This window comes from Melozone crissalis, unplaced genomic scaffold (assembly GCF_028551555.1).
Source record: "Melozone crissalis strain CALT ecotype California unplaced genomic scaffold, PUWL_Pcris_2 ptg000042l_1, whole genome shotgun sequence".
In the NCBI taxonomy this organism is placed as follows: domain Eukaryota; kingdom Metazoa; phylum Chordata; class Aves; order Passeriformes; family Passerellidae; genus Melozone; species Melozone crissalis.
This window is the reverse complement of record NW_026535820.1, coordinates 44,576,359-44,603,498: the sequence shown is the minus strand read 5'-3', so window position 1 is coordinate 44,603,498 and position 27,140 is coordinate 44,576,359. Positions and strand designations below refer to the sequence as shown.

Sequence of the window (27,140 nt, the reverse complement as noted above, 5' to 3'; positions counted from 1 at the left end):
TTAGTTCTTAACACTAAATATTCTCATCTAGCGATCCACACATGACACTACCAATTACAGCATTAATGCACTAAGTTATCAGGATGGTATGACTGCACTTGCAGACTGGGAACACAGGCAGAACCCAAGAAAATGACCTATTAAAACACAGTTCCTCACAACCTGAAAGGCACATGTTGGTCTACATGCCAAGTACACTCTAATGTGTCAGCTTGAAGCAAGTGAGGTCTAACCATCCTGACACAACATCCATTCCCTCAAATCTGCACCACAATCTCACCCTCTGACTTACACTTACCCAGACTGTGACATTGTTGTATTATTAATGCAGGTTTGCCATTTCTGTCAGCACAATGAATAGCTAACAGGTTTTTTTTCCACCCTGATAGCATGTATTTGAATTCTCCTATATAAATTCTGCAAGTCTGTAGAAAAGAGTAAGTCTACAATGTAGAAGGGAGGACATGCCAGATGTGTAACTGGGTGCACATTCTGCTCTTCTGGGGAGAAAGCCCTGGGTCAGGTGCAGCCTTGCAAGCAAGGGGAAGATGGCTCCACCTTTGGAACAACCTCTCCTACTGCAAAGGTGACACCTGCAGATCACAGTCTGGGGGCACACAAAAGGGACTACGGAAGAAACTGGGAGTTCCTAAATTGATAACACACCAGCAGATTTTTAACACTCAGGGAGAAGGCCTGCGTAAGCCTCAGGAGCACAAAAACAGCAGCTTCTGAGGGAAGCAGATGGGTCCAACAGACTGCAGATAGAAACTATACATGGACAAATAAATTGTCTGCAAGAACACAGAAGCAGTTGATTTTTTTTTCAAATTCCTTTTTTATTTTTATTTTGTCTTAAGAAAATTATTCTAGGTTCCTTCTCTACCTTAAAAAGTAATTCTTCCAAGTATGGTGTAACAAAACACACCTTTTTAGGGTTCTTATACATGTAGCCCTCTTCAGAGAGTTTTAATGAAGGAGAATGCTTAAGCAGCACGAATTGAAAGTTCCTCTTGACTTGGCATCCCATTATTTACAGCAGCAACAGCTAGAACAGAACATGCCATTTCAAACACAAAGACATGTCCTCCTGCTTGGTGCAGGTCAGGGTGCAAGTACACAAGCTGGTGAAACTCACAGGAGGAAATTTGCCAGCAGTACTCTCCCTTTCCTTCTGCTCTGACTCAAGGGAAAATATAAGCATTAAAAATAGAGAGCCTGTTCTCCTTCCAGGGGTGCTGCCTTCAGGGTTTGCTGGCATGTTCATGTTCCCACCACCTCCCTGTCTGAGTGGATCACAACCCCCATCTTTCCCCTCACAGCCTTCAACAGACTAGAAAAGCATCAGCAAAGGTGTGGAAAAGAGACAGAATTTGGGTCACTTGGGGCACTTGAAAAAGTCAGATAGGTAGATCTGCAGATAAATGCTTGATTTAGGACTAGTTTCTTGGACATATTTTTGACTGTAACTAAACATGATCACAAGACAACCTGCTTCAGTCTGCTGTCTTAGCTATGTTTTCATATCCATATGGCACTACATGGAGTGCCAGGATACCCTTCCTGAGCAGTATTTTGGGATAGTCAGAGCTCAAGCACCAAGCTAAAAGATTTGCCAGTGAAAACACAAAGCAGCTTAAGGTACTCCTGAGGGCTGAAGTATCTCTACACCACTGTACATATATGAACACATACCTATATATCCAAGAACATACACCATGATCAGAACAGCAGAAAACATTGCACTGAAAAGGCTTAATGAGCATACTGAAACCAACTGGATTGGGTTTGAAGCTTGGTAGGGATTTTGACCTTATGCACAGTAAAGCATTCACTCTACACAGTGAGTAGGTGGGAGTGATTGTAGCAGTAAGTAATCCAACAGCTGTATGTTAGGTGATTAATAAAGGAGGTTTGTCTGGCAAACATGCAGCTGGAGTTCTGCATGAGACAGACATTCTCATAAATATTACTCTACCTCCACCTACTCATATGTCCCTGCCCTGTAAAAAAGTGGTCACATTTTCCTTTCCATGTTGCTCTCCCCACATACAGATGTCTCTTTTATTTCAGTCAGCATTCTCTTCCCCCTGTCTTCCATGGTTTTTCTACACTGTAATTTGCTATCTGCTTTTGCCCTTTCTGCACCTATTACACATCAAGTTGACAAGCAAATTCTTTGCAGGTTTTCTTTAAACCTCTGTTTGTCTTCTGACTCTTCTGCTTCCTCCTAGTCCTGAGGCTTGATATACAAAACTTCAATGCCATAAAGCAGAACTGGCACAAGAGTTAAAGAAGAAGCAATACTGAATATTTTCGTGTACTGTCTGTGCTTATTTGATAAAAATTCATTAAACATAAGGTTTTACTACCTAGTATGGAAGAGAGTCTTTGCAAATATTTGTCTAAATTCCTGCAGTGTTCCAGTCTAACCTCTTCACATGACAAGCTACATATTTTTATGTATTTTATATAAATGTATGTGTGTATGCATGTGCATGCGTGTGTATGTGCACAAGAGCAGTAATGTTGCTTTGGCAGGAAGAATTTAAATGGAAATACTTAGTATTCTTGCTATGGAGACAGTATCCCATCTACATAACAAACATGCTTACACCCAGTTCATCAACAATAAATCTAAGAGAAAATCACAGTAACTGAATGGGAAAATCATGTGTTCACTGCTTCAGGCAACAAAACACAAATAAAACAGACTGAAGAGGAGGTTTACCACTTCATTTTACTCTCAGGTAAAGCATCTACTGTGACCTGCTTATCTATATAGTTTTTCCTAGTGCAGAAGAGACAGGAGAAGATCATGCTTCCTTAATCATGTTTAATAAACATAAAAATAAATCAGATGTGGCTTATTGAAAAGGCAATTGTAATCTCAAAACTAAGAGTTATTATCCTCAAAGCATTCCAAAGGGCTCAAAAGAAATCCTATGAGACAATGTATTAACATTCAGATTGAGCTCCATTCAATTTTCAGGCCTCAGGCTGGGCAAGTATTGCAGGTGAATCTGTACAGTAAAATCTGGAAAAGTAATACACGAACCTTCTGTCAGCTACATGTTCATGTATGATTGTCTGAAAGTTCACACATATTATGGCATTTAATTCAGCAGAAAATCCCACTTGACAGAGGTGTGCTCTAGAAATACAAAATAGAATATGCTTTTTTCTTCCAAATCCCAGTCTACCAAGAAAAGACAGCTGGCTATGTTTATGTACTACCTATACCTTTATTATAAGATAAACTTTTCTAGTACTTTCTTAAGAATCTAAATTTTAGCTTTCAGTCAGGGCTGGCAGTGGTTCAAAAAAGTCAGAAATTTCTTTTTAGAGGGGTATTCCTCTAAAATCCATTATGTTCATCATCTGCCCGTTTTTGCCAAAATACAGAACCTTTGTTTCAAACACAGGTTTAAACACATGTCTTTTTTGCAAGATTTAACTTGCATACAAACAAAGCTAATGGACCAAAGCACTCACTTTATTGTGGAAGTATGCAATATAAATAACTATTTAGTGTCTCTTGGAAATATTACCAAACAGCTATATTCTGTTCTTTGACTCATGGAAATTAACAAATTATTTTTCTTACTAACCCATGCCACTCAAACCCACTGACATACCATAAAAGGATGAGAGTGCCTCAGATGGCATTATTTCTTTTAATTTTTCCTTCCTTTGCAGATGTGCACTCTTTCCCTTCATCTTCAAGATAAAATGCAACTGAGTACAGAAACTATCCTGATCTGCAACAACTTTATCTCAACCATTACTCACGTGGAAGGAGGAATTTGCAATCTGCACTTACCAAGATGAGTAAGTGCTAAGGCAGATATAGCACAGTTCAGCAGAGTATGCAAAGACTTGAAATAGAACATCAAGTATTTGATTGATGTCTATATTGCACTGCCAGCAGACAACTACCAGGTTTTTGCATTCCTTTAATTCAAGAGCACACAGAAACTTTACATCTGCTACTGTAGAGCCACCAACCACTGCCTGAAAACACTTTGGGAACCTTCTATTCACTTCTCCTAGTCCTAGTGGGACCCCTTTCATATTACTTTGCAATTTGGGAGTTGCCATTCAGTCTCATTATGGGCCACAGTAACACAACAGACTATAGCAAATTTCTGTGATGCTGCCAAGTGTGAGCAAGATAAAAAACTCTTACCTCTTCTATTGTCTTGTTTCTTTTTTAAACTCTCACCTACTTCAGTGGCTTTGCCCACATCTCAAATCATCCAAGGGTTATGCGTGTATCAGATGAAGACCTCAAAACTTGCTAATTTATCGCCAGGAGAAGCAAAGCTGTTTTTCTTCTATATTATATGATCACTATTTGTAGGTGTTTCAAACAATAGACCCAGAAGTATTAGGTCAGTGTGCAGGGCCTTTGACTGAGCATTGTTGTTCATCACCATACAGATGGTAAGAGCATGGGTTTTAACTTTAGCTCAAATCACTCTATACTTCAAATACTTGACTTGTATCTACAGAATATCAGAATAACTTGGGTTGGAAAAAACCTCTATGACTATCAAGTCTGTTAACCTAGCACTGCCAAGTCCATCACTCAAGCATGTGTCTCAGTGTCTCATCTACATGTCTTTTAAATATCTTCAGGAATGGTGCCTCCAATCCTGTTCCAGTGCTTAAAAATCCCTTTAGTTTTAAGGGGAAATTTTTCCTAATATCTAATCTGAACCTCCTCGGGCACAACTTGAGGACTTACCTTCTTGTCCTATCCTATTACCTGTGTAAAGAATCCAACTCCTACTTTGATACACCCTCCTATCAGGTAGTTGCAGGAGTGATAAGGTCCCCGCTGAGATTCCTTTATTCCAAGCTAAACATCCCTAGCTCTCTCAGCTAATCCCATAGGACTTCTGCTCTAGATCCACACAGCAAGATTGAGCGATGATGCAAGTTAAAAAAATTCACTTAATGTTAAGAGAAGCTGAAGTTTCTCAAGTGACCAAAGTCCTCCCCCGCTCTGAACGAAAGACTTGATGCAGCAGGAGGCGTTTCCCACGCGTGTTTTTGGGAGCAGAGCTCTCCAGGAAGGCATGGCTGCCGGGGTGGCCGTACCTGTTTGACCTCAGCCTGCAGGTGCCGCAGCTGCACGCACTGCTCCAGGTGCTTGCGGTGCTGCTCGGCTGCCACGTCCAGCTCCTGCTGCTTCTCGTGCAGGAACTCCAGCAGGTCCTGCACGCGCGTGGCCATGTCCACGTCCCTGTCGCACAGCAGCTCCACACCTGCAGCAGGGATAGTCGGACAGGAATCACTCACAAAGCTTCCGAGACAAACTGCTCTACACCTCATTTCCTAGCTCCTTCTCCAAGTTCTGCCTAATTCAGGGAGGATTTACTTACTATGAATGTAGGGGTTTGCACTCTTCAGAACTGCGACATGGGGGTGTTTTTAAAGTCTGATACTCACCCTGTGCAATCATATACAGTGAAAAATATCAAATGAAGGGGCATAAGGAAAAAGGAAGACATTATTTGAATGCTGACAATCTTTGCTTGATTGCATTGATCTGACTACCTATAAAACTAACATTCCCTTATTTACTCTAATTTTACAGACATTCTGAGTGAAATCCCTTTCTCTAAAAACTAAACACCTTCAAGTGCTACCAACTCTGATGACATTTATGTGCCAGTATGTTCTTATGAACACCATTGAATGATTTGAGCGTAAAGGAGTCCAAATGTCCCCAGTTTACAGTTAACCAGCATCCCTGTTATTTTCACACATCCCGTGGAGAGACAACTGGATGATTCTTAGAAAGCCTGGAATAGCACAAAGGAGCCATCTTACCAGATGCCTGCACTTCATTGACATACTGCAGTAGATCCTGCCCTTGGTGGATGACATCAAAGGTCAAGTTATTCATGGTCAGGGCTTTGTCTGCATGATGCTGGAGCCTCTGTTCTGCTATTGTAAGATCTTCAGTGTCAAAGTCATTCATTTGCTGAGAGAGCTCATCATTCCAAGACTCAAGGTCTGAAATAATCTGGGGGAAAAAGGAAGGAGACCATGTTCAATTATCCATTACACAACAGAAAACAGTTTATTTCCAATGTTGCACTGATGATTGAGGTAGGGAACTCAGGATGTTCATTGTTGATTGACATCGATGATCAAATTAGACATAGTTCAGACACAGGCTATCTTAGCATGGATTTTAGATTTTGGCAAACAATCCAAAAGAACCTCTCTGAGAACTGCTACAGCTCTTCAACCTGTGCATGCAACAGTATGGGTATGTGCCTCTGCTTTATTGAAGGTATTCCATCAACGCTTCACTTGTGAAACAGATAAAGTTAACAAGTTTTTATCTCCCCTCTTACAGGAAAATGTGGATCTGAAACACCTTTTTAATTCTTCAGAATGCATCAAGTAATAATTCACACATCATCAGCCAGCTGATCTTACAATTATGCCAATCTTGAGCCCTTTTCCAAGAAAGCCAGCTCTACCCTTCTGTGGCAGGAAGCATCAGGCCACATGCACCTTTGAGCTCTGCCAGGCAACTGAGAAGCACTTACCACAAAAGGCTGGGTATTCAGTGAATCCAGCAAAACCAAAAAGCATGCTTTATTACAACATTACTGCAACGTCAGAACTAAATATCAGAATCTGATATTCTTCAGCTACAGTTCAGTTTTCACATTTTAATTCTGGATTTTATTCTTCACTGCAGGATGTCCTAAGAAGTGTAGCTAAAAAAATTTGGGGTTTTTTTAACACACATATCACAAGAGTAAATTCTCCTTGTCTGTCCACACAAGTGTATTTTCCGAATCATACTGCAAAGCCTATCTGAAATATAAAATATTCCTTTTAATTAGGGTACAAAACTGGTTTTAAGGCTAATGTGTAGTGCTTGCAATCCTCATTATCAAAGTGGGCTGAGTTTGTACAGATTTGATACATCAGTTACTTCTGAAAAGTCTAACACATTAATCCTTCAAGCCAATAATCAAATTTTCCAAAATTTTCAGCACAATTTTAGCATCAACTACTGCAGTTCATTGGGAAAGCAAAATTATAGGTATCAAAAAACAAGTATGGCTTAGTTCCAGTGTTTTACAATTTCAGGAGTAGGGCAAACTTACGTGAATGGTGCTAAATGATAAGAAAAGTACCTATTTTTGCAGCAAGACACAACAAAAAGAGGACCTGACTTAATGGGCATTAGCAATCAAGTATCTAAGTGCAAAAATATTTAACCAAAGTCATTTGTTGTCAGCAAAAGAAAGATGCCCCTACTCCTTTTCAAGTGGCCGTAATAGCTCCAAAGTTAGAGAGACAGTTAAATGACAAGAGAAATTCCAGAAAAATTGGCCTTCTAGGAAAAAAAAAAGCAGAACTGGGGAGATTAGAAAAGTTAAATCATTTGTATAAAGTTTCTGTAGTTTGCTACAATCTCTCATGAAAGTTTTTTTCCATTCCGCTCACATGATGCCATAAATAAATGGACACATCAAGCAATTAATATTAAAATTGTGGCATCAGTGAGTTGCTTCCTGTTTTAAAGGTGTTTTGCAAAAAAATTCCACTTGAATCACTAAGTATTTGAGTTTTACATCATGTCATGATGGGAGATACCAAACAATTAAGGTAGCTATTTGCAATCCCTAAACCTGCTCAGCTACCTCTGCTGAAGTGAAAACATGCAGAAATTCAAGTGCCAGGGGTAACACTGAAAACAGAAAAGCTGATGACCAAAGTATTCAGGAAGATAGACAGGACAAGGCTTTTAGCCATTGCTTGAAGCTCCTTTTATCTTCTATGTGCTCTAAACATCACAGAGTCTCCAAGCATTGTGAGTGGCTTTCCCTCTAAACACACAAAAACAGGCTTCCCGTCATACAAAATCCTTAACAAGTTCCCTTCATTTCCTTTTTACTTGGCCCATGCCCAACATGTCTCATCACCCTCCTCTGCTCTTCACTTTCTTTTAATTGATCTGAAATTTCAAAGAAACTTCAGGTTTTCCTGACAGTCCAGCCAGAGAAATTGCTTACTTTCAGCTACCTCTCTTTTATGCTCTTGTGCATCTCAGCTCTGCTCTTCCCAGCCTCTCTCTGAAACTCTGTGTTCATTTATTATTAAAAGCAGTGGAGGTCACCTAATGTTTGATTCTTCATCCACTGCACTAAGGATGTTCTAAGAAAACAGATTTACCATCTTATTTTCATCCAGATCAGTTAACAACATTCAAAAGTTACACTGGAGAGATATCTGTAGTTGGACTCCGTCAAACAGAAATCTGAGCATTAAAAAAGGTTGCAAAACTCCACTATTAAAACACCATCTTTCTAAACACCATCACAAAAAGGATTAGGATTCAACATGGCACATTTATAAAACACTGTTTTAAAAGGAAAGCCAGTATATCTCCCTTCAGAACAGATGATAAACTTTATCTCTTTTACTGGGAATTTAAGTAAATAAATGTGTATTTTACTGGGAATAAAGTAAAAAACACAGCAAACTCACAATATGGCACTGCTGTGGCTGTGTCAGTATTGTTATAATCATGAAATACAGTGTAGCCACTAGCTCCTAAGATTCCCTTTACTTGACAGGAAAAACAACTAGTTTCAAGGGATCAAAACTGGGTTGCCTTAGCCAAGAGGTTTCACTGATAATGCCTCCAAACAACAGCCACAAACAGCCAGTAAGAATTATAGCTTTCCCATGCTATTTCATACAACCAACCCCATGCTTTGGATCATGGCATACATACTGTTTAAAGCAGTTTGAAACACTCTGAACAAGACCAATATCCTTTCCCCTTCAAAAGATCAGGATGCCCACAATTCAAATAAATAATGCCAGCATGTTTCCACACTGATTCAAAAGCTAAGTAGTCAATGACCATCACAGAGAGGTTTCCTAACAAGGGCAGTAATCCCCATGTTTTATCAGCAGTAATTAGGTGGTGCAAGGTGGTCTATTTCAGCCATTGCACCCACAGTGCAAATCTGAAGGCAGAGTTAATACAGAAATAGCACTCACTAATTCCTCTCTGCCCACACTCTTCAGTGCTTCCTCTAAAGTTTTGCTTTACATACAACACCTTCAAAGCAAGCAGGATCCCATTTTGCTTGTAAAGTTTTGTCAAGGCAATCAGCATTAAACAAACAGAACAAATGACTAATAGAATTCTAAAGTAACTGAATCACAAATTCATTCTGCTCTCAGGAAATGGACAATCCAGCATAAACACAGACTAACAATTTACCATAGCATGTGTTCAAGAAGTTCCTGATGCAGATTCTGAGCTGCCTGACATCACTACATTCTATTAAATGTAAAGGTAACACTGACAGGAAACAAAGCAGGGTGTAATATGGAAGGGATGCTTTCACACTGAGTGGGAAAGAAATAAAGAACCACAGGTCTCTTCTCAGAAGTCATTCATGGTACCAACTGAGTGCTCATCAAGACCCAGTAAATATTGTGCGCTTAGGAGAAAAAAAAAAAAGGGAAAATGGGAAGGGGAGAGGAGTTAGGTCGCTGTGATACCCCAGCATTTTACATCCTCATCTTTTCAGCAGTGTGATTTAACAGGCATCTTGTAAGTATGGTCCAAAAATAGAGTTGAGATAAAGCTGTGAGCTGAAGTGTGTCGTATGCTCTGTGTAGAGCCCTGGCATGTAAGTTACAGACAGGCAAAAATGCTCAGACACAGATGAGACAAACACATTTCAGAATGTGCACTTTGCCAGCAGTGCTACCATCCCACTGGGTTCACACACACCTTCCTCATGCTTCTAATCACACTAGCAAGGGAATCTTCACCTACATTACTTTGCTCATTCTTGCCTTTAGTTAATACAGGCATTTACAAAGGAGTCCTTCAAATAGCTCACCAACAATGGCACTAAAAATTATGCTGAAGATAGAGAAGGTCAAGTTTACATGCCAAGAGCAAGGGGCAAAATAGAGGCAGCACTGCAGTTATACCCATTTCAGAAGAGCATGAGTATCTGAAAAGTTGTAGGACAAAAGAAATAAAGTATTTTACCAGCAAAGAAACAAAGTATTTTATCAGCAAATTATAAGGGAAGAATAAGGAGAAGGGAATTAACCCTACCTGCAAATATCACCACCGTCCCCAGAAGAACAGCTGCATGGCTATAACCCTGCAGTGCTAGGGGAGCCCTTTGTCCCATTTTAGCCTGTGTAATTTTGCAGCAGTAAGAGAAGCTAGAAACTCTACTTGCCTTTGAGAAAAGCTGTCCTCACAGGATGCTCCCCTGAATTAACTGCCCCTACAGCCAAGACTTAATTGACTGGACCAGTCACACAAAATCCTGGAGGAAGGAGAAGGTCAAAACAAGGTCTGCAAATTCCTAGCTGGCATCTGGCTCCTCCTCATTATCAAGTTACTTCAGCTAAGCTTCTGCTTTCAAACAACTGACCTGGAACTAGTCCCCACATTTGCTTCCTGGAAGTTTCCGAACAGACGTCTGCCTTCAAGGGGAGGGAAAAGAGAAGAATGTTCTGCTGAGGAAGCAGAGAGGACATGGTACAGAGACAGCAAAACAATCAACATTTTGCTGAACTCACTCTGCAGCCAGGGTAATTTTCTTCCTTGAAGGACTCTCCATGAATCAAAAATAGGCATGATTTCTATTTCCAAGCCATACAGACAAACTGTAACAACTCTTTCAACAAGCTAACTGGTGCTTTGCTTTGCGTAGCCCCCCTGAGGAGGGCTAAAAAGATGGTGAAGGGTTTGGAGGGGAAGCTGTATGAGAAGCAGTTGAGGTCACTTGGTCTGTTCAGCCTGGAGAAAAGGAGACTGAGGGGAGACCTCATGGCAGTCTTCAACATCTTCATGAGGGGAAGTGGAAGGGCAGGTCCCAACATCTTCACTCTCGTGACCAGTGACAGGACTCAAGGAAACAACATGAAGCAGAGGTAGAGAAGGTTTATGTAGGATCAGGAAAAGGTTCTTCACCCAGAGGGTGGCTGGGCACTGGAACAGGCTCTCCAGGGAAGTGGTCACAGCATCAGCCTGACAGAGGTCAATAAGTGTTTGGACAACACTTCCAGGCACATGGTGTGACTCATGGGATGTCCTGTGCAGGGTCAGGAGTTGGACTTGATGACCTGTGTGGGTCCCTTGCAACTCAGTATATTCTATTCTATGATTCTATGAAGTTAGGGTTTGCAGCTTTCTGATGCAAAATCCTATGGGCATCACTAAGTAGCAGTACCAGAAGTACTCCAACCTATAAAGATGCTGTCCTGAACTGAAAACTAGAACGTATCTGCAAAGCAGTGCTCCTGCAACCAGCCTTTTGCTGCTGTAGAATCCTGGCTTATGTAACCTACAACAGAGAGCAATCAACTTAATATGAACTTCACTCAAACTTTTATTCTAATTCTTCCATTAATCTTCTTGGTATGCACTGCCTCACAGAGCTGCCATTCCTTCAAAAAAAGTGTTCTGAGAATATCTCACAGACATCAAGCACTGTTGATCACTCCAGCAAGGATTGTAAGCATATGTGAGATAGCTAGTCTCACATGATCAAAAAAGAAAAGCTACTTTCACACAGTCAAAGTAGAAAACTCTCTGCAGACCAGAGAGTTGAACTGAAAAATTGAAAAAATACCCCTTCTTAGCCTTCCTCTACAGCAGAGTTGTTATTACTGTGGAGCACACACTCACTTCCTCTGTGGGTAAGGATCAAGGAACTGTGTCTGTCTATTTCTGCACTGCCCCTAACAGTGTGCTTAGCTAAACCAGACTTCAGCCATGACATCAAATCCTGATTTTCAGAAGGGGAAGAAACACCAAAACCAAAACACTAAAAACCCAGGACACTATCACTAAAAACCTGAGAAGCTTTCTGCTGACTGCCTCTTTTACCTTGACATTCATAACCAACAGTGGCAGCTTTTACTACACACAAGCAAAGGGACAAACTTATCATTTAACTCCTGGTTTCCAGAATTTTTGAGGTAAGTTGTTATACACTCAACAAGATCATTTAACAATGAATAACCCTGAACCTTATAAGGCACCAACTTGTTTCACTCACTGTGTACAGCACTAGTAATTTTATGAAGTCATATGAATTTAGCTGAAGTTTGTGGGTTTTTTTTAGGTTAGCAACTCTGCTAACCGAAGTTCCCTGTGGAGTTTCATGTCTGTTTGTGTACATGCTCCTGCACACAAACAGAAACTTTTCAACTGATAAGCTGTAACTCCTCTTCAAAGTTTGGACAGGCTCAAAATTTCTTGAAGTTTTGCAGGGGTGAAGAACTACAACTGCTATTGAATTATTTTTGGAGGTGGAAAAGAATTTTATTTTTAAAAAATGACAGCCCATAGAACATTCTCAGTAGTTAGGACAGAATTTCAAATACCACTTGCAGCTGCCAACTGAAAACTGCTGATTTGGTAAAGGAAGAGAAGAGGGTTGTTGCTACAAAGCATCAGTTTAGAGGGTTTGTACAAAACCATCTTGCAAGTCCTACTCATATTAACTGCAGGCATACTAGTTATATCAAGGTAGTTTGATATTCAAGCTAAACTTAGCAGATGAAGTAACTGATGCTTTATGATTTTACCTAACATTTGTTTAAAGATGCACCAAGAGCCAATCAAAAAGCTCAGCTCTGCTGAGCACTGAGCTCTTCTGACACTTTCACACACAGGACAAAAGCCTCAGTTCAGGTAAGAATTAAGTCTATCAGCCATTTGATCCACATGCCAATGCAACTACACAATGTCAGCATAAACATTCCTAGACAAGAGGAGAAATGCGTGCAGTGAAGTCTGAGAGCAAGCACTCACATCTATTGCATCTCTTTCAAATATGCGGAGCTGCAGAAACAGCTCCAGTTTGATCTTGCGTTCTTGGAAAAGCTCCTCCATCTGAGACTGGGCCTCATCCAGCTGCTGCAGGACTGTCTCTATGTGGTTGATCGAGCTGTTATGGGGGGTCTTGTTACTAGAAATGGCAGAATCCCTATTCAAAGCAGAGAGAGGGGAGGGGGAAGAAAAAAGAGCATTATTGGAAAAAAAATCCCATACAATTCTGACACTATATATATGACCACAAGATATAAGCCTGCTTCAGATGAAGTGGTTGCAAACCATATTGCGTGAAAGTTAAGTCGGTACATCTTTGTAAATAAAAAGTCAAACTATGTTCTAGTACTCAGAAAAACCATTAGGAAATCAATTACCTTCATTTTTTTGCCGAATTCAACACATAAAGACATTCTATTTACAGGAAGGATAAAATTTAAAACCAGAGACAATGCTGCCACTGTGGAAAGGAAGTAGCATATGATAACTATTTACTTTCCTGAATCTTCCCGGCAAGGAAAGAAAATCAAAATTAGTTCCTTAAAAAAATTACTTAATCGTTTACCTGAGTATGAAACTGCAAATTCAGATTTGTTAATCTCCTGTAGGAAAGGAGACACGTACCAGAGCAGCTGGGAATCAAATTTATTTATTCAGATAATTTTGGAATGAAATCGACCACAAACTTGGCTTTCACCACAATGAAGTTACTTGTCAGTATGCAAAACAAATTCAAGTGTCTCTTTATAAAAAGGCTGCTGCTCAGAACTCAAAATGCAGTGGAGCCCTGCATGTCAGACTACAAAAACACATAACTGCTTCTATCAAAAAGGTAGCTTATGTCAACAAAATCTCCTTCTTGTGGCAGCAGTGTTTATAACTGAGCTTCCTGTAAACAGAGGTTTAGAGACCTTCAGTACAGCATGAGAGATCCCTGTAGTCCTAATATTTACAAGTTTTATTTATAGGTCATATCTTGTACTCATCATCTCTACCCTCAAAATAGAAAGAATCTCACAGAACATCAGATAAATACCAGGAGAGATTTAAATAAAAATATGTTTTACCTCAGTTGCTGGATGAGATCTTCACCTTCTTTTATGACATTGACTGTAACCTGCAGAGTGGTCTGTTGCTGTTGACCAAAACGTTTAATCAGGTCTTGGACAGCCTCCACAGACTCAGCATAGACATCATCAAGCAGTTCTTTCTGCAGCTCTTCAAGCCACGTCCACAGCTAAAGGAAAGGGAAAAAGGCAAGAAACGTAAGCCCGAGGATCAGGCAGTCAACTATTCCGAATCCATCTCCGTGGACAAGAGAAAACAGACTGAGGTGGCAGGAAGAAAGAGGATTTGTTTTTCTTCATAGAAAAATCCCATCCTCATATTAATGAAGACAAGCTTTTGTTTCAAAAAAGGTTTTTGCTTCTTGGAAATGCCAGGAAAGCTTTATCCGTGTTGCTAAGTCACCCTTTCTTCCCCATTTTGCTTCTACAGAACTGAGCGTATCCGACTGAGCAGCACAGAGTTCATAGTGAGAATCCCATCTGCAGCTCTGCGCGAGAGTCCCTGGGAGAGAAATGCTATGGTAACACTCTGCGAGAGAAGGGAGGAAGGAAGGAAGGAAGGAAGGGAGATGTATTGTAGCCACCATCAAATTTGCACTGCCAGGCTGACATTGCACACAGACAACATAACACTTTTCAGTGGCCTTCAAAAAAAGGAAAAAGAAAGGGCATTTCAGAAAACAAAATACAGACACAAATCAGATGTGAGAAGTTATTGTTCCATCATGATGGTGTTTGCCCTCCCGGATTCAGTTTCACAGTATTACAACAAAAATCATCATAAGCAATTCTACCAGTTAATTCTACATTTTTTCTCCCTGCTTCCCATATGTGCACATACTCCTGCTCAAAAATGCCCATGCACCACAGCTTACACAAAAATCCCTAGGTACTTGCTGGACAGGTATCACTGCTGGTCACGTGAAGAACCCTACAGTGTTCTTTTCCACAATACCATGATGGAAACTGTTGCATCCCAGGCTCTTTGTGAAAGTCACTCATCAGCAAACCACTAGCCATCTATTGTGGAACTGAAAGAAAGCAGCAGGAGCACGGCTGAGTCCTGCAACACTCCCATGAGCAGCAACAACATCAGACTGGAACAGCTGCTCTTACAGGAAGCATTCAAACCCAGTCCCTCCTGTCTATTTTACCAACCCATCCCAAAGGCTGCTATTCCAAGAACAAGAGTTTGTTTTTTATCCCAAAAGAATAACTGATCTGATCAAAAGTATTAAGGTATTAAGTATTATCTTTTGACAACATTTTAATCTCTGCCTTTGAAAATTTTAGAGACATTTGAACCTAATTAAAAAGTTAACATTGTTAAAATACATAACTAAGCAATCAAAACTGGCTTAAAAGAGAGAAACTTGAATGCTTTCTTTATTTCTTTGCTAAACATTTTCTAGAGAAATAGCCACTTCATGCTGCTGTTTGTTTATGTATGTTTTGATCATAAAGGTTTCCTAACTAATACATTAAAATAGAAAACTCAGGGAACGATTCCAGGTCTTGATTAATTAGCTCCTTTGAAACTTTGTTTTAAAATCAAATGCCAGGTTTGGCACCTCATAGCTTTATATGCCTCTTGTAGGTTTTGAGTAAACCAAGCTATAGGCTAAGTTTTCACAACTGGGATGAACTAAAGAGATTTAACCAGATTCTTTTCTATGAATCTACTACCCCCTCCTCCCCAAACCAGCTCTGTGTGTTCATACACACTATTATTCTGACTACTCATATGCTTCAAAGATAATGCTTGTCACAAGCCTGAATGCAACTCCACTGTTGTAAACACCACAGCACAGCAGTCTTTCTTATTAAAAGGATCATAAATCAATAGAACTTTACAAGTGGGTCAGAAGCACTCGTCAACATTCATTCCAGCATAACCCAATGCAGCATCCAATTTTTTTTTTCCAAATGTGTACTTTGGAATGCAACTTTAACTGGGAAATGAATGAAACTTAAGAGCAAGAAGCCGAAAAATACAGCCTGAAAATTTCACTCAGTGCCCAGAGGACATGCATTTATTCCTCTCTTAGATTGTGAAGTTTATGCCTGAGACATAAACATAGGGAATTGAGTCAGAGACCTTCCAAATGAGCTGTATGCACAGTACAGCTTGCAACTGTGCAGATAAAGACGTTTGAGAGCAACACTTTTTTGTTATCTGCTATGTGCTTGGTGCTGGCTGGAAAACATTGCTGGCTTTACATGCTTACATACACTCCATGCTTACTGGGCTGCCTACAATAAGCCAAATTTACACAGATATTTACTACAGAGAAACCGGGATTAAATAATTTTGAGTTTCTCAGACTGTATCAAGTTTGCCCCTGGGTCCCTTAGAAGTACCTGTACTGCAGCTCAAGACAGGTCTGAGAGCCACTTCAATTTTTAACAACATGCCTTCTACAGCTGAGCTGTGTCAGACCTCTACAAGGAACACACCTCACCTCTTCATGTCTTTTTCTTCACATACACTTCAGCCACTTCTATAACTGGATGGAGATCTGGCAGAAGCAACAAAACCTACAAGTGCTGGACTGGTGAGGTACTGTGCATGTGAATAATTCCCTCAGAGCTCTCACCCTGGATGCTGGAGACCAAGCCAACAGAGGACATGCAGACCTTTCCCTCTGCACAGCCAGCTCAAGGCAACACCACCTGACTCGAGCAGAAGGACATGGGCACCAGCACAACCAAGTGTGACGCTGACTGGCTTAGTGCCTGGTCAGCATGGCATCACTATACACGTGTATCTGGCCCCCAAGGTACCAAAGGGCTCAAAAATACGCTGTGTTTGCCTAGCCCATGAGCTGAATTGTGCACTGCTTGGGAAGCAAAAACATTTTATGAAAAGTGCAGAAAGAGAAGGAGAGTAATTAGTATGCATTACTTGCCTAGCTGTGATTCATATGCTGTTGAAAGTGGAACAAGTTAAGCCATTGAAGTGACTAAACAGCTCTGTGACACTTCCACAGCAGAAGTTACTCTAATACATTGCCAAATAAACGTTTTTCATTTATGCACCAAGTAAGCTTCTGACAAAAATCTTCCCCTCAAAATAATCTACGTGTTTATAAACAAAAGCTATGATAAAGCCACCACAGATGAATAAAACTGTCAGGTTACTAAAGCTGAATAGAAATTCATGCAGTGTACTGAGAGAAGCTTAATTCTTAATGGGTGGCAGTAGCCAGCTGGCTTCTCTGCAGCTTTCAAACCAGAATGAACCCGGGAAATTACATAAATTACCTTGTTTTTAGATACAAAATTAAGGTTGAAGACTGTACAAGGTTGCACAGCAAAGCAAAAAGAAAGCAAACAGTTTACAGCAGGGGGTGAACAGAGACTAGAGCTTACCCATACATGTTCAGCAGTGCAGAATTACAGATTTTACAGTGCAATGACTTTCTCAGTAACACATTATTCCATAAAAGAGACCTTGGCAACAAAAATCCAGTGGGGAAAAAACCACAAACTCATCTTTAAAAAACTCTTAGCTTTCTCTCGGTGTGAACTTTTGAGCAACTTCCAGTCATGTTTTTTCTATTCTTTGTAAGAGAAGTAGCATGAAGTTCCCTAAACAAACCATCAAATCCTCTCATCTCAGTAAGAACTTTATCCAGCGGCAAGAAAGCTCTAACATACGGTGAGAAAAACTGCATACAAAACTCAATCCAGTCACAGAAGGAGGTTCTACTCTTTTCATCTGCTCTTTGTGTCTTATCAGAATTAAAATTAGAGAGGGAAATAAAATTCTGAATCCCTGACAGGCAAATGTTTCACTCAGCAGATTTTTTTTCTTGATCTAAATATAGCACAGACTAAGAAACATCTGCTTGAGTGAGCCTGCATCCTGTAGTACCTCTTTCCTAAGTTCTTGGGAGCATGCCATTAGTCACTGAGATGGTATTATTTCAATTGTCTGCAACATCCTGGAAGTTTCAGTGTTTCCATCATGGGCCTCTATCCATTTAAGTCCCATCTCTGCAATCTCCTGAAAGACTGCAGTTAACTTTGATGAATATAAACAGAGAACAACTGTTTTTGAGTAAATACTTCACCCAAGAGCACAGAGTTAGTTACTAGGGTAAAATATCCATCACACTCTTTCACAAGTTATTTTTTCATTTTTATAATACTGGTTTTTGGATATGCAGTCTGCCTTTTCAGCAGGCTCAGGCAAAGAAAGGCACACGGTTTCTGCAGGTAAAAACTGCAAATTCCTCTTTCTGCCTCCGTACCCCAGCAGAGTGTTGCAGTATGTGCATTACCACAGGCACAGCTGTTGAAGGACCTATTATTTGTACAGGGCCAAATGTTGCAGTGGTGCTCCCTAACAAGTATGTCTGGGCATAGGAAGGGGCCAGTGTGTGTATGCCTGCCTGAAAGCTTTGGTTTTGAGGATATGCACAAAAAAATGTGTCTTTTTAAAAACAAAAACCTTAAGATGTTAAATACCACAGGGTTTTGTCTTACAGGGCCTTTCAGTGGCATTTAAGATGTTAAATGCCTGCATTTTTTTTTCATTAGATATAATTATCTTTAAAAGCTTCAAATACCCCTATCTATCCTATGGTTATAAAGGAATTAATTTCTGATTCTGAATAAATTCATCCTTGCAGCAAAACCAAGTTTCCCACATGTTCATAAAATTACATCAACTACTACTACCCTGTTAACATTTGCCCTGTTTCTTAACTGAATAAGAGAAAAATGTCTATACATAGCTTAATAGAGCGTAAAGGCCTACTTCTGCCTCACTTTTGTCAAGCACTCTGTGCTATTTCAGTAACACTGAGACTTACATTTCATCCTTTTTCCAAGCAAAGAAGCTACCAGTACTAAAAAACTCAAGAGAAGAAAAGCTGTGCTGGCAAACTGAATTCCAGTCCTACCAGCAGTACACCATTACACATTCGAGTGTGCAGCCACTGAGAGTGTTTCTCATTTCTGATTTAAAAGTGTCCTCCACAACTCTCACAAGATGAGCAGCATATCAAAATACTGACCAGAATGCACTTCATATCTTTTACCAGACCTGTTACATTGATCACTGCTGCGCTATAATGACACAGTAAAAGCATTAGAGATGCATGAGCCAAACAGATAAAGCCTTTACACTTAGATGGGGGCATCCAAGAGATGCTCTGCTGCTGTAAACAGCCTGCAGTGGAGAAAGCAGCCTTTTTGGTGACATTTAACCTGTAGACCAGCAGCATAGAAAGATCAAATACCCAGGAGGGACATGCAACCAAAGGAACAGGGCTGTCATCTCAGAGTCTGCCTCTCAAGACAAAATCAATGCAAGGCTGTGCTATGGACACCCTCCCATACTGGGCAATGCAGAGCAAAGAGTATTTCCAGCAGTGAGTTGTGAGACAAAGTCAGACTATTATCAACAAGCTTTTTTGAATCCAAGGCACATGCCTCATAGGTAGATGTGAATGAAGGGGCAGCACTGTGGCCAGAGCCAGACCTCCTCTGCCCTCCCTTGCACTGGCACCCTCAAAAGGATGCCACCTTCCTTCCAAAGCTTGCATAGACCACTGTTTCATTCCTTTGGTAATGATGGCTTTGTATTTGAAAATCTAGCCAATTCCACTTCCCTTCTCCTTGTTTCAACCTCAGTCTATTCTGGAGCAAAATTTAGTTTGAGTAAGAATGAAAAAAGTAGACTCATGTCTTCTAGCAACCATTAAGAACACTGTGTTTACATAAAAAGCACTCTGAGCTATTTTATAATCAACTTGTCAGAATACACAAAAAAGGCGATATGCAAAAAACCAACAGGCTCTTAAGAGATCATTCTCCTCCACATACAGTCAGCCTGATCTGCATTCCCACACTTGACTCCAGCTAGGAAAATATCTGTTGCTCTACTTTGGCACCACAACAAACACCTGGCTTGGACAGGATTTCAGTCTTCCCACTCACAGATGCTGAGGGAGCCATTTTGGAGAGAGTGTGTGTGCACATGTGTACATCTGTGTATGGAAGAATTTGAACTCACACCAAAATGCTGTTCATCTCTAGTCTGTGCCACACTTCACAGCAGAGACTACTGAGACTCCTGCTCCTGTGTTCTGCACACAACCTTTTATGATAACTGCATATTTGTTACTGCTATCTTTAAGTGTTATCTTTTACCTCTGCCATTTTTTTCTCACCTCATCCCTTGCCATCTTATAAAATGCCCAAAGGCACAAAAGTCATAAGGGTTCCACTGTCTTGCAATGGTCTGTTTCAGATGTTCAGTTGCATCTTACCCATCCTCAGGCCTGGAATCTGTCAAGAGATAGTACTTCCAATGCAAAGATCCTGACAGGGATATTTATGATCCCCACTTTTAAAGCTTGTTGGTGCACAGCTTAACTTCAGTACATGACTTCCCTGAAGAGTCTGGCTTATAGATTGAAATTTCTCACTGTATGCATGGGAGCCAAAGATCAATATTCACAACCTTACAATTTTAAAACTAGTAATAACATAGCAGCATGTGACCACAATTTACAAACAGCAAGCAACTGATTTTCTTAGATCACCACTAAGCAAAATGAGTGACACCATTACATAACACTGTACTTCTGTCATTTCTGAATAGCTCCTTTTTCTCCCCAGTGAAAAATGTGGTCTGTTGAAGTTGGTCTGTGAAGAGTCTGAGAACATATATATTGAGTTTCTGATATTTGCAAGCCACAGGGAGCTCTACCAGCTTGTAACTACCTCACTACAAAACTTCTGGTAAGGCTAAAGACAGACAGTATTTTCCATGTGCATCACAACAGGCTGCTGCACACATAGCACAGAGCTACTCTGTGCATACGGACAGCAAAAGTCTGTTACTTTCAGGAAGAGCTTTTTGTGGCAAGCACACTGTTGAAAGCAGAAACTGTGCTGATTTATTCAGCATGAACAGAGTGGGAGTACTGGGCAGTCACTGAAGGGCTGCTGCTTCCTAGAGAAGCAAAGAAAAATTGCAGGCAAATTCTGCATCAGGTGTAAAGGTTATGTAAATCTACAGGGGAGAAGTGGTAATGGAATACTCTCATCCAAATGAAAAGCATTCATTGAACATGAAGTATTTCTGGGGAAAAGAATAAAACATACTGAAGCATCCTACTTCAAAGAAATCGAGGGACTGGAAGGCACAAGGCCAAATGCCCCCATGAAAATACACTTTCTCTGGTGTCTGCTGTGAGATTTTGACCAGGAATAAACAAAGCAGGCTCTCACTTGAAAAAAAAAGAAAAGTTTATTAACTAAACTACAAAAACAATTACTAAACTACACACAAAAAGAAAAAGAAAACACAAGGAAAATGAAAACCTCACAAAAGCACTCTCCTCCTCCTCCCCCCCGAAATTCCCAATACAATACATCTTCCAGAATCACCAATTCTGGATCCAGCACCACCCTCTAGAATGCTCAACTTTCAGTTCCTCAAGAGGAGAGGGAGACCTTCCATGTGTTGTGGTGGCCTTTTCCGTCCTTGTTCCGGTGCTCTCACCACCGAACAAGAATCAGGGCTGCTTCCAGGGTTGTCTTTTTAAGGATACTTTGTCCAGTTCCAGAAAAGCACAGTATCTCACCTTTGGGACATCTGTCCCCGCCATATTTTATATACCCCCTGGGGCCGAGGGGTACCCACACTGAATCTTCTTTGGCTCTGGGACATTTCTCCCCCTGGACTCACTCTCTGTATCACACGGAAACATGGCTCCCACTCCATCTTCTCCATTCTTCCAACATCTCTCACCCTCTCTCTCTCTCTCTGGTCCAGACCTTCATCACTCGTCTAGGAAGGGTTAATGTTCTGTAAAGTTTTCATTGTCCAAGAAGGGTTAAAAACTCCTCCAAGCGGCTGGACTCCTGGCTGCACCCCCCCCCCCAATCTCCTCAGCCGGGCTGCCTGCTGCCAGCACATGTTTACTAAATTTCAAGGTAACGGCCACAAACACAGGCTGCACTCTCTCTCTGTCTGTCTCCAAGGGGGGGGCGGGGGAACAGGCTGCCCATTGCTTCCCGGCATTTCTTTACTTCTTCCTTCCACCCTGGGGGGGGGCCAGGCCTACCTCTCCCGGGCCGGGCCGCATGGCTTTTCCCCTCCCCCCGCCCAGCCAGCAACTGGACCGGGGGAGAGACCCAACTCCTTCCCGCCGGAAATCCAAAAAGGAGCTGCCGGGGGAGAGACCCAACTCCTTCCCGCCGGAAATCCAAAAAGAACCTGCCAGGGGGAGAGCCCTGCTTTTACCCTGTGTTCTCAGAGGTGGATCCAATGCCCAGTGGTTGGGCCAGATGGCAATATTCAAATCTGAGCACTCATTGGCCCTATCTACAGCATCCCAGAAATCCTGTTTCTGGGTCAAACCATGACAGATATGGAGCCAGATTTCAAAATCTCAAACAGCCAACAACCAGACAAATAGCTTTTCTAAGCTCTGCAGCTCCCTCCAAACTGTTACACACAAACAGGAATTTAACTCTTACTGTCTATGTTTTTACCAGAAAAAATCTGAAAAAAAGATACTAGACACAGAATTTACCCTGAGTATTTCAAGGGCAAAACGCATTGGTGGTGTTTTCCTTTGTTTGGGTTTTTTTGTGTTGTGGGGGTTGACTGGTTGGTGGTTGGGCTTTTTGGTGCTCTTTTTAAGGTTTTTTTTTTATTTAACCACTAAAGCACCTCCTTCTGGTTCAAGAACTAACCTATTATCCTACTACTAGAACTCCACTCTTCACTATCTACAAGTGCACATGAATTCCTTCACAACACAGCAGAAAGGTTATGCTGCTTACAGGTATGCACTAATTTATTCAGCGACTTCCCACATCCTGCAGGATGAGGAACACAATTCTCCTGCCAATAAGCACGGATGGCTTTCAGGTTAGGGCATTTTTATCTTCCATCTGCTTTGTGATGCCTTCTCAGCACTCCATACGCATGTTTGATAACAAACAACATGCTCTTGAAAATAGCTCAGAATACAGAAAGCACAGGAGAGCTTTGAGCTTGCTGTTTCTTTGCACCTGAACCAAGAGCTACTCTACCAAATATGAACCCCCCGCCTCACTCCCTCATCTGTATTTTTAAGTAGACTGCAAACATATAAAAATACATCCTTCACAAATAGGGAGTATTAAATTTTTTCTTTGCATTGCTAGGTAGAAAGGTCATTCATACCACAAAGCCAGAAAAAAAAAATCAACATTAAACCACCATAGTACTCTTCCCCCAAAGTCTGGACTGCAAAGAGGCTTCCATAGTAACAGCTGTGTGTGCTTACAGACTCAAAATAATTGCCTTTTTCCCAATGAAATAAATCAAAATACAGAATATCTATTTTTTTTCTTTTCAATAAAACATTATTATCTAGGGGAGCAGTGGCAATGTGCCAGCACATCTGGATCAGCCTTCCAGAATTATTCAACAGTGACTCACATATCAGTCTGCCTTTCAGGGTTTTTTTCATTTTTGAAAGCAAATCCTTTTACACTCTTGGTCTTTCACCACTACAATCAACTGTACTTTATTTTAATACTATTCCAGCTGTTGTTTTTCATGCTAAGAGAAACAGGTAATGAAGAGATATATATAAAAAAAAAAAGAACACATTTCAGCAGCTGATTGCTCCTGTGCTTTATAACAGATAAGGACCAGTACTATTTGCTTGAGAAAGTGAAACAAAAAAGCTGCCCCCTAAGAACAGTTTAAGAAACAGCATTTATATTTTGTTTGAACAAGCAGTGTCCTGTGAGAGCATTGGCAAGGAACCATCTAGCAGAAAACTGATGGGGGAGCTATGTACTCATGTCTAAAGCTAAAAAGTAATTCAGTCCTGACCTCCTTCAAAGACCAACTGCCTGGTGCTTTTGTTTCAAGTGCAAAGCAGATGTTTCACTTACAAAAAACTCCCACTTTTATCCTCTAAAAGGTTTTGCTGAAGAAGCTACTTTGAATACTATACTTTGCCACTGAACAGACCATTTCACAGTGTACAGTGTGAGGAAGGAAGGCACAATGGAACATGCTGTGATCCAGAAGCTTTTCATATTTTCACTGAGTTTGAACAGTGAGGAGATTGAATATGAGCTCAAAACAGAAACCAAGTAACCTAAGATTGTCAAAAACCAAAACACCTTGCTGAAGTCCTTATTCTTGCTGAAGCCTGTTCCACCGTCTCCCAGGAGCTTATAAACTCACGTTCTGTGTTTTGAATTGGAGCAAAAAAGCTAATCTTACTGAAAATTAGTGTGGCAGAATCTTCTTCTTCCTGGTGACCTTGGAAGAAGACTAAAAATCGCAAACATGAGGCAAACCATTGTCATTATCATGACCTAATTATCTTGTCATTATCAAGATCTTTAGGTTGCAAAGAACTGTCAATATACCAGATAAAAGTGTGATGTGCAAAACACAGAAGTATACAAAGTCTCTTGGGGCAACAAGGTTGCCTTCAGTAGCCTTGTACTTATGCCACACATTTTGGTCTCCTGAATCATGTCTCTCCAACCATGGGTCTGGTAAGTCCAGCAGGAGAGCTGGTTGGGTAAAAAAATTAAAAGAGCACAATATTTCCCTCCACAATTCTGACTTTTAGCTGTACCAGTTCCCTGATACGACCCTTCTCCTTCCGCTGTGACTGAACAAGCATGTGTACTTGTGCAACAAAGGAGGTAGAAGCTGCTTCTGAAAGTAAAAAATCAAAATAAAATAAAATTTTAAAAATCCTTAAGCAGAACCACATGCTACCCCAGCCCACAATCCACAGTGAATTACAAGCCAAAACTCATCATACAACATTTTTCATGGTGTCCTATGGCAAAGTTCTAACAATGAAAGCAACACTGGATAATACTGGGTTTAGGACTTGAAGTTATCATCACAATTAGTGGAAGTTTTACCTCTTTAACATGAGTGTGAAAGGACACAGACATGTCCAGCAGGATCTTGCGCTGCTCCACACGCCTGACGAAATCCTGTATCCGGTCTTCGAGCTGATGGGCAGCTTGATAAATTTCCTCTGGGTCACACTCTCCAGTCTGAGCAAGCTGCTCCGCTGCTTCTAGGAGCTTATCTGCATTCGTATATGTGTTCTGGGGAGAAATAAGTTGGTTTCACAGGATTAAATGAAAGAAAAGTCAGTCAGTGCCTTTTAAAGCCACTCCACTAATAAAAACAAAATTACAAAAAGGCCCTGGGAATGTATTTGTCTTTCTTCTTTTCTTAAAGGCAGCACAATACAATCTTACTAAAGATTTTGTTACATTTCTATATAATTTTCTACTTAACTGTGAATAAATTCCTTAGCTCCTTATTTATGTCTATTCAAATGTCTCCTTGACACAAAACTTGGAATTAGTATTTGATATACAGATCTAGAATAAAGATCAGCCAAAATGCCTAATCCACTACATGCCAACTGGCCTACTTATTGAAGTAGGAAAAATCACTACAGTCAAGGACAGAAGACTTTTCAAATGTGTACTACTAGAGCTGAAGAAATTCTCTGCTGGTAGAGACACTTAACATCCAGCAGGAAGGTGGAAAGCAACCAAGCACAGAAAGAGAACATTTCTCTCCATCCTTAAAGAAGTCAGGCATCCAAAATTCATGCATCAAGTGTGTATCATCATTTGTGAAAAAGAAGCAGCATAGGAAGATTTAGAACTGACCTATGGCCAAGTGTCCTAGCGGAATAGTGTCCCAATACATCCTAGGATTATGCAGATCAGAAGGCCTATAAGAGACTTGAGACCAAGCAGAAAACGACAGAAGAAGTCGGTCTCTGATATGCTAGGAATCCCATGGTGCAGAGAAGAGACAGGTGTTTAACAACTCTTAAAGCTCTGCATTTGCAGCCTGCCTCAGTATCTTTCTTGTTAATTTGGAACAGGACCGAGTCCAAACTTTTGTTATGCTTTGGGTACTCTTTTTGAGCCTAACCTTGGGTTTTCATGTTTTAGAATGGTTCTCAAAACTCTCATCAAGCAAGGTTAAAAGGAAGTTAACCACTGAAAAAAATAACTGAAGCCAAGTCTGGACAAAAGAAGCTTTGCTCATGTCACACCATTAGGTCTTCTGATAGGTTTGCACTACAGACTAAAAAAAGAAGAAAGCATTCTTGACAATATAAACTACACCATTTCCTTCTCCTTTCTGCCCTTCCATGTTCTCCCTACCTCAATTACATCAGGTAAAAACAATCCTTGCTAAGATAAATTAAGCCTATGCAAATGTGCTTTCCTTTGCCATAAACATAGTATCACACCTCTAATTAACATTATAATATCCACAAAAATTAAATCCAAGTCCAGCCCTAAAACTGAACTAAAGGGCAGGAAATAAGAGCTCTGCCCCAGGGTATCAAGGTAAATTATCAGACAAGCCCAGGACAGATTACATGACTCAGTGAAGCTTTCACATATTTGGGGAGAGCTCCCCCTAAATTTATTATGATCTATTTATGCAAGGAATTGAATCCACGCTGTTACTTGACTTGGACTATGTAACTCTCAGCCCTTCCTTAAATCTCAGCTTTTTAGTTGCATGGAGAGATAGAGAACTCCTTCCTGGTTTCCCTGGAAATGCCTGCAGAGAAAAACAGGAGCTTATGCTATTCAGTGGGGAGCAGGCTGCTCCAGGCCCCAGAGCACTGCCTCAGGCCAGGCTGGCCCTGAACACACTGAGCTGTGCCTGGTGTCCTGCCTTCCACGGCTGCAGCTCACATGTGTCCAGGGGGCAAGGCACAGAGCCTCAAGGCACTCCTCAAACAACAACTACTTCACCAGTGCAGAGCACCACACCCAGCTGCAGATGGCTGGAACAGAAGTTTCCCATTTTAATGAAAACTTTATCTCACATGTGAAGCATTGTTTACGAATTCCAGGAGTATCTTCCGCATTACACAGGCCCAGGCACATCTGACTTCTCTTTCTGTAAAGGGGATGGTGAGCTGCCTGTATTTAGAAAAGATCACAGCCTGGATTCTGCTTCAAAAGGGGCTGCAATTCTCAAACCTAGCAGCAGGCACATGCCTTGTTGCTCAAATTTCACTTCCAAGTAGAGCTGGAGTATAATATAAACTGCTCTTTGGATAGAAATCACATCAACTAGGTGTTCAGTACTACCTACTGCCTCTCCCAGCTCTCTGCTCACTTCTAAACAATGCTCAGAGGGAAAAAAGCAGTCA

The 27,140-nt window shown here is 40.8% G+C and overlaps 1 protein-coding gene across 2 annotated transcripts in view; it reads right to left on the bottom strand.

The window, feature by feature from the left end:
• The window catches only part of TRIO (trio Rho guanine nucleotide exchange factor), a 244,065-nt gene that overhangs the window by 107,309 nt on the left and 109,616 nt on the right, over window positions 1–27,140 (bottom strand). For both annotated transcript variants that reach the window (XM_054285315.1, XM_054285316.1), the window contains exons 11-15: window positions 24,853–25,044; window positions 13,936–14,105; window positions 12,851–13,025; window positions 5,842–6,037; window positions 5,107–5,273 (exon numbers count right to left, since the gene is read on the bottom strand). In XM_054285315.1, coding sequence (XP_054141290.1) covers window positions 5,107–5,273; window positions 5,842–6,037; window positions 12,851–13,025; window positions 13,936–14,105; window positions 24,853–25,044 — 900 coding nt within the window. The remainder of the gene's footprint in view (window positions 1–5,106; window positions 5,274–5,841; window positions 6,038–12,850; window positions 13,026–13,935; window positions 14,106–24,852; window positions 25,045–27,140) is intronic.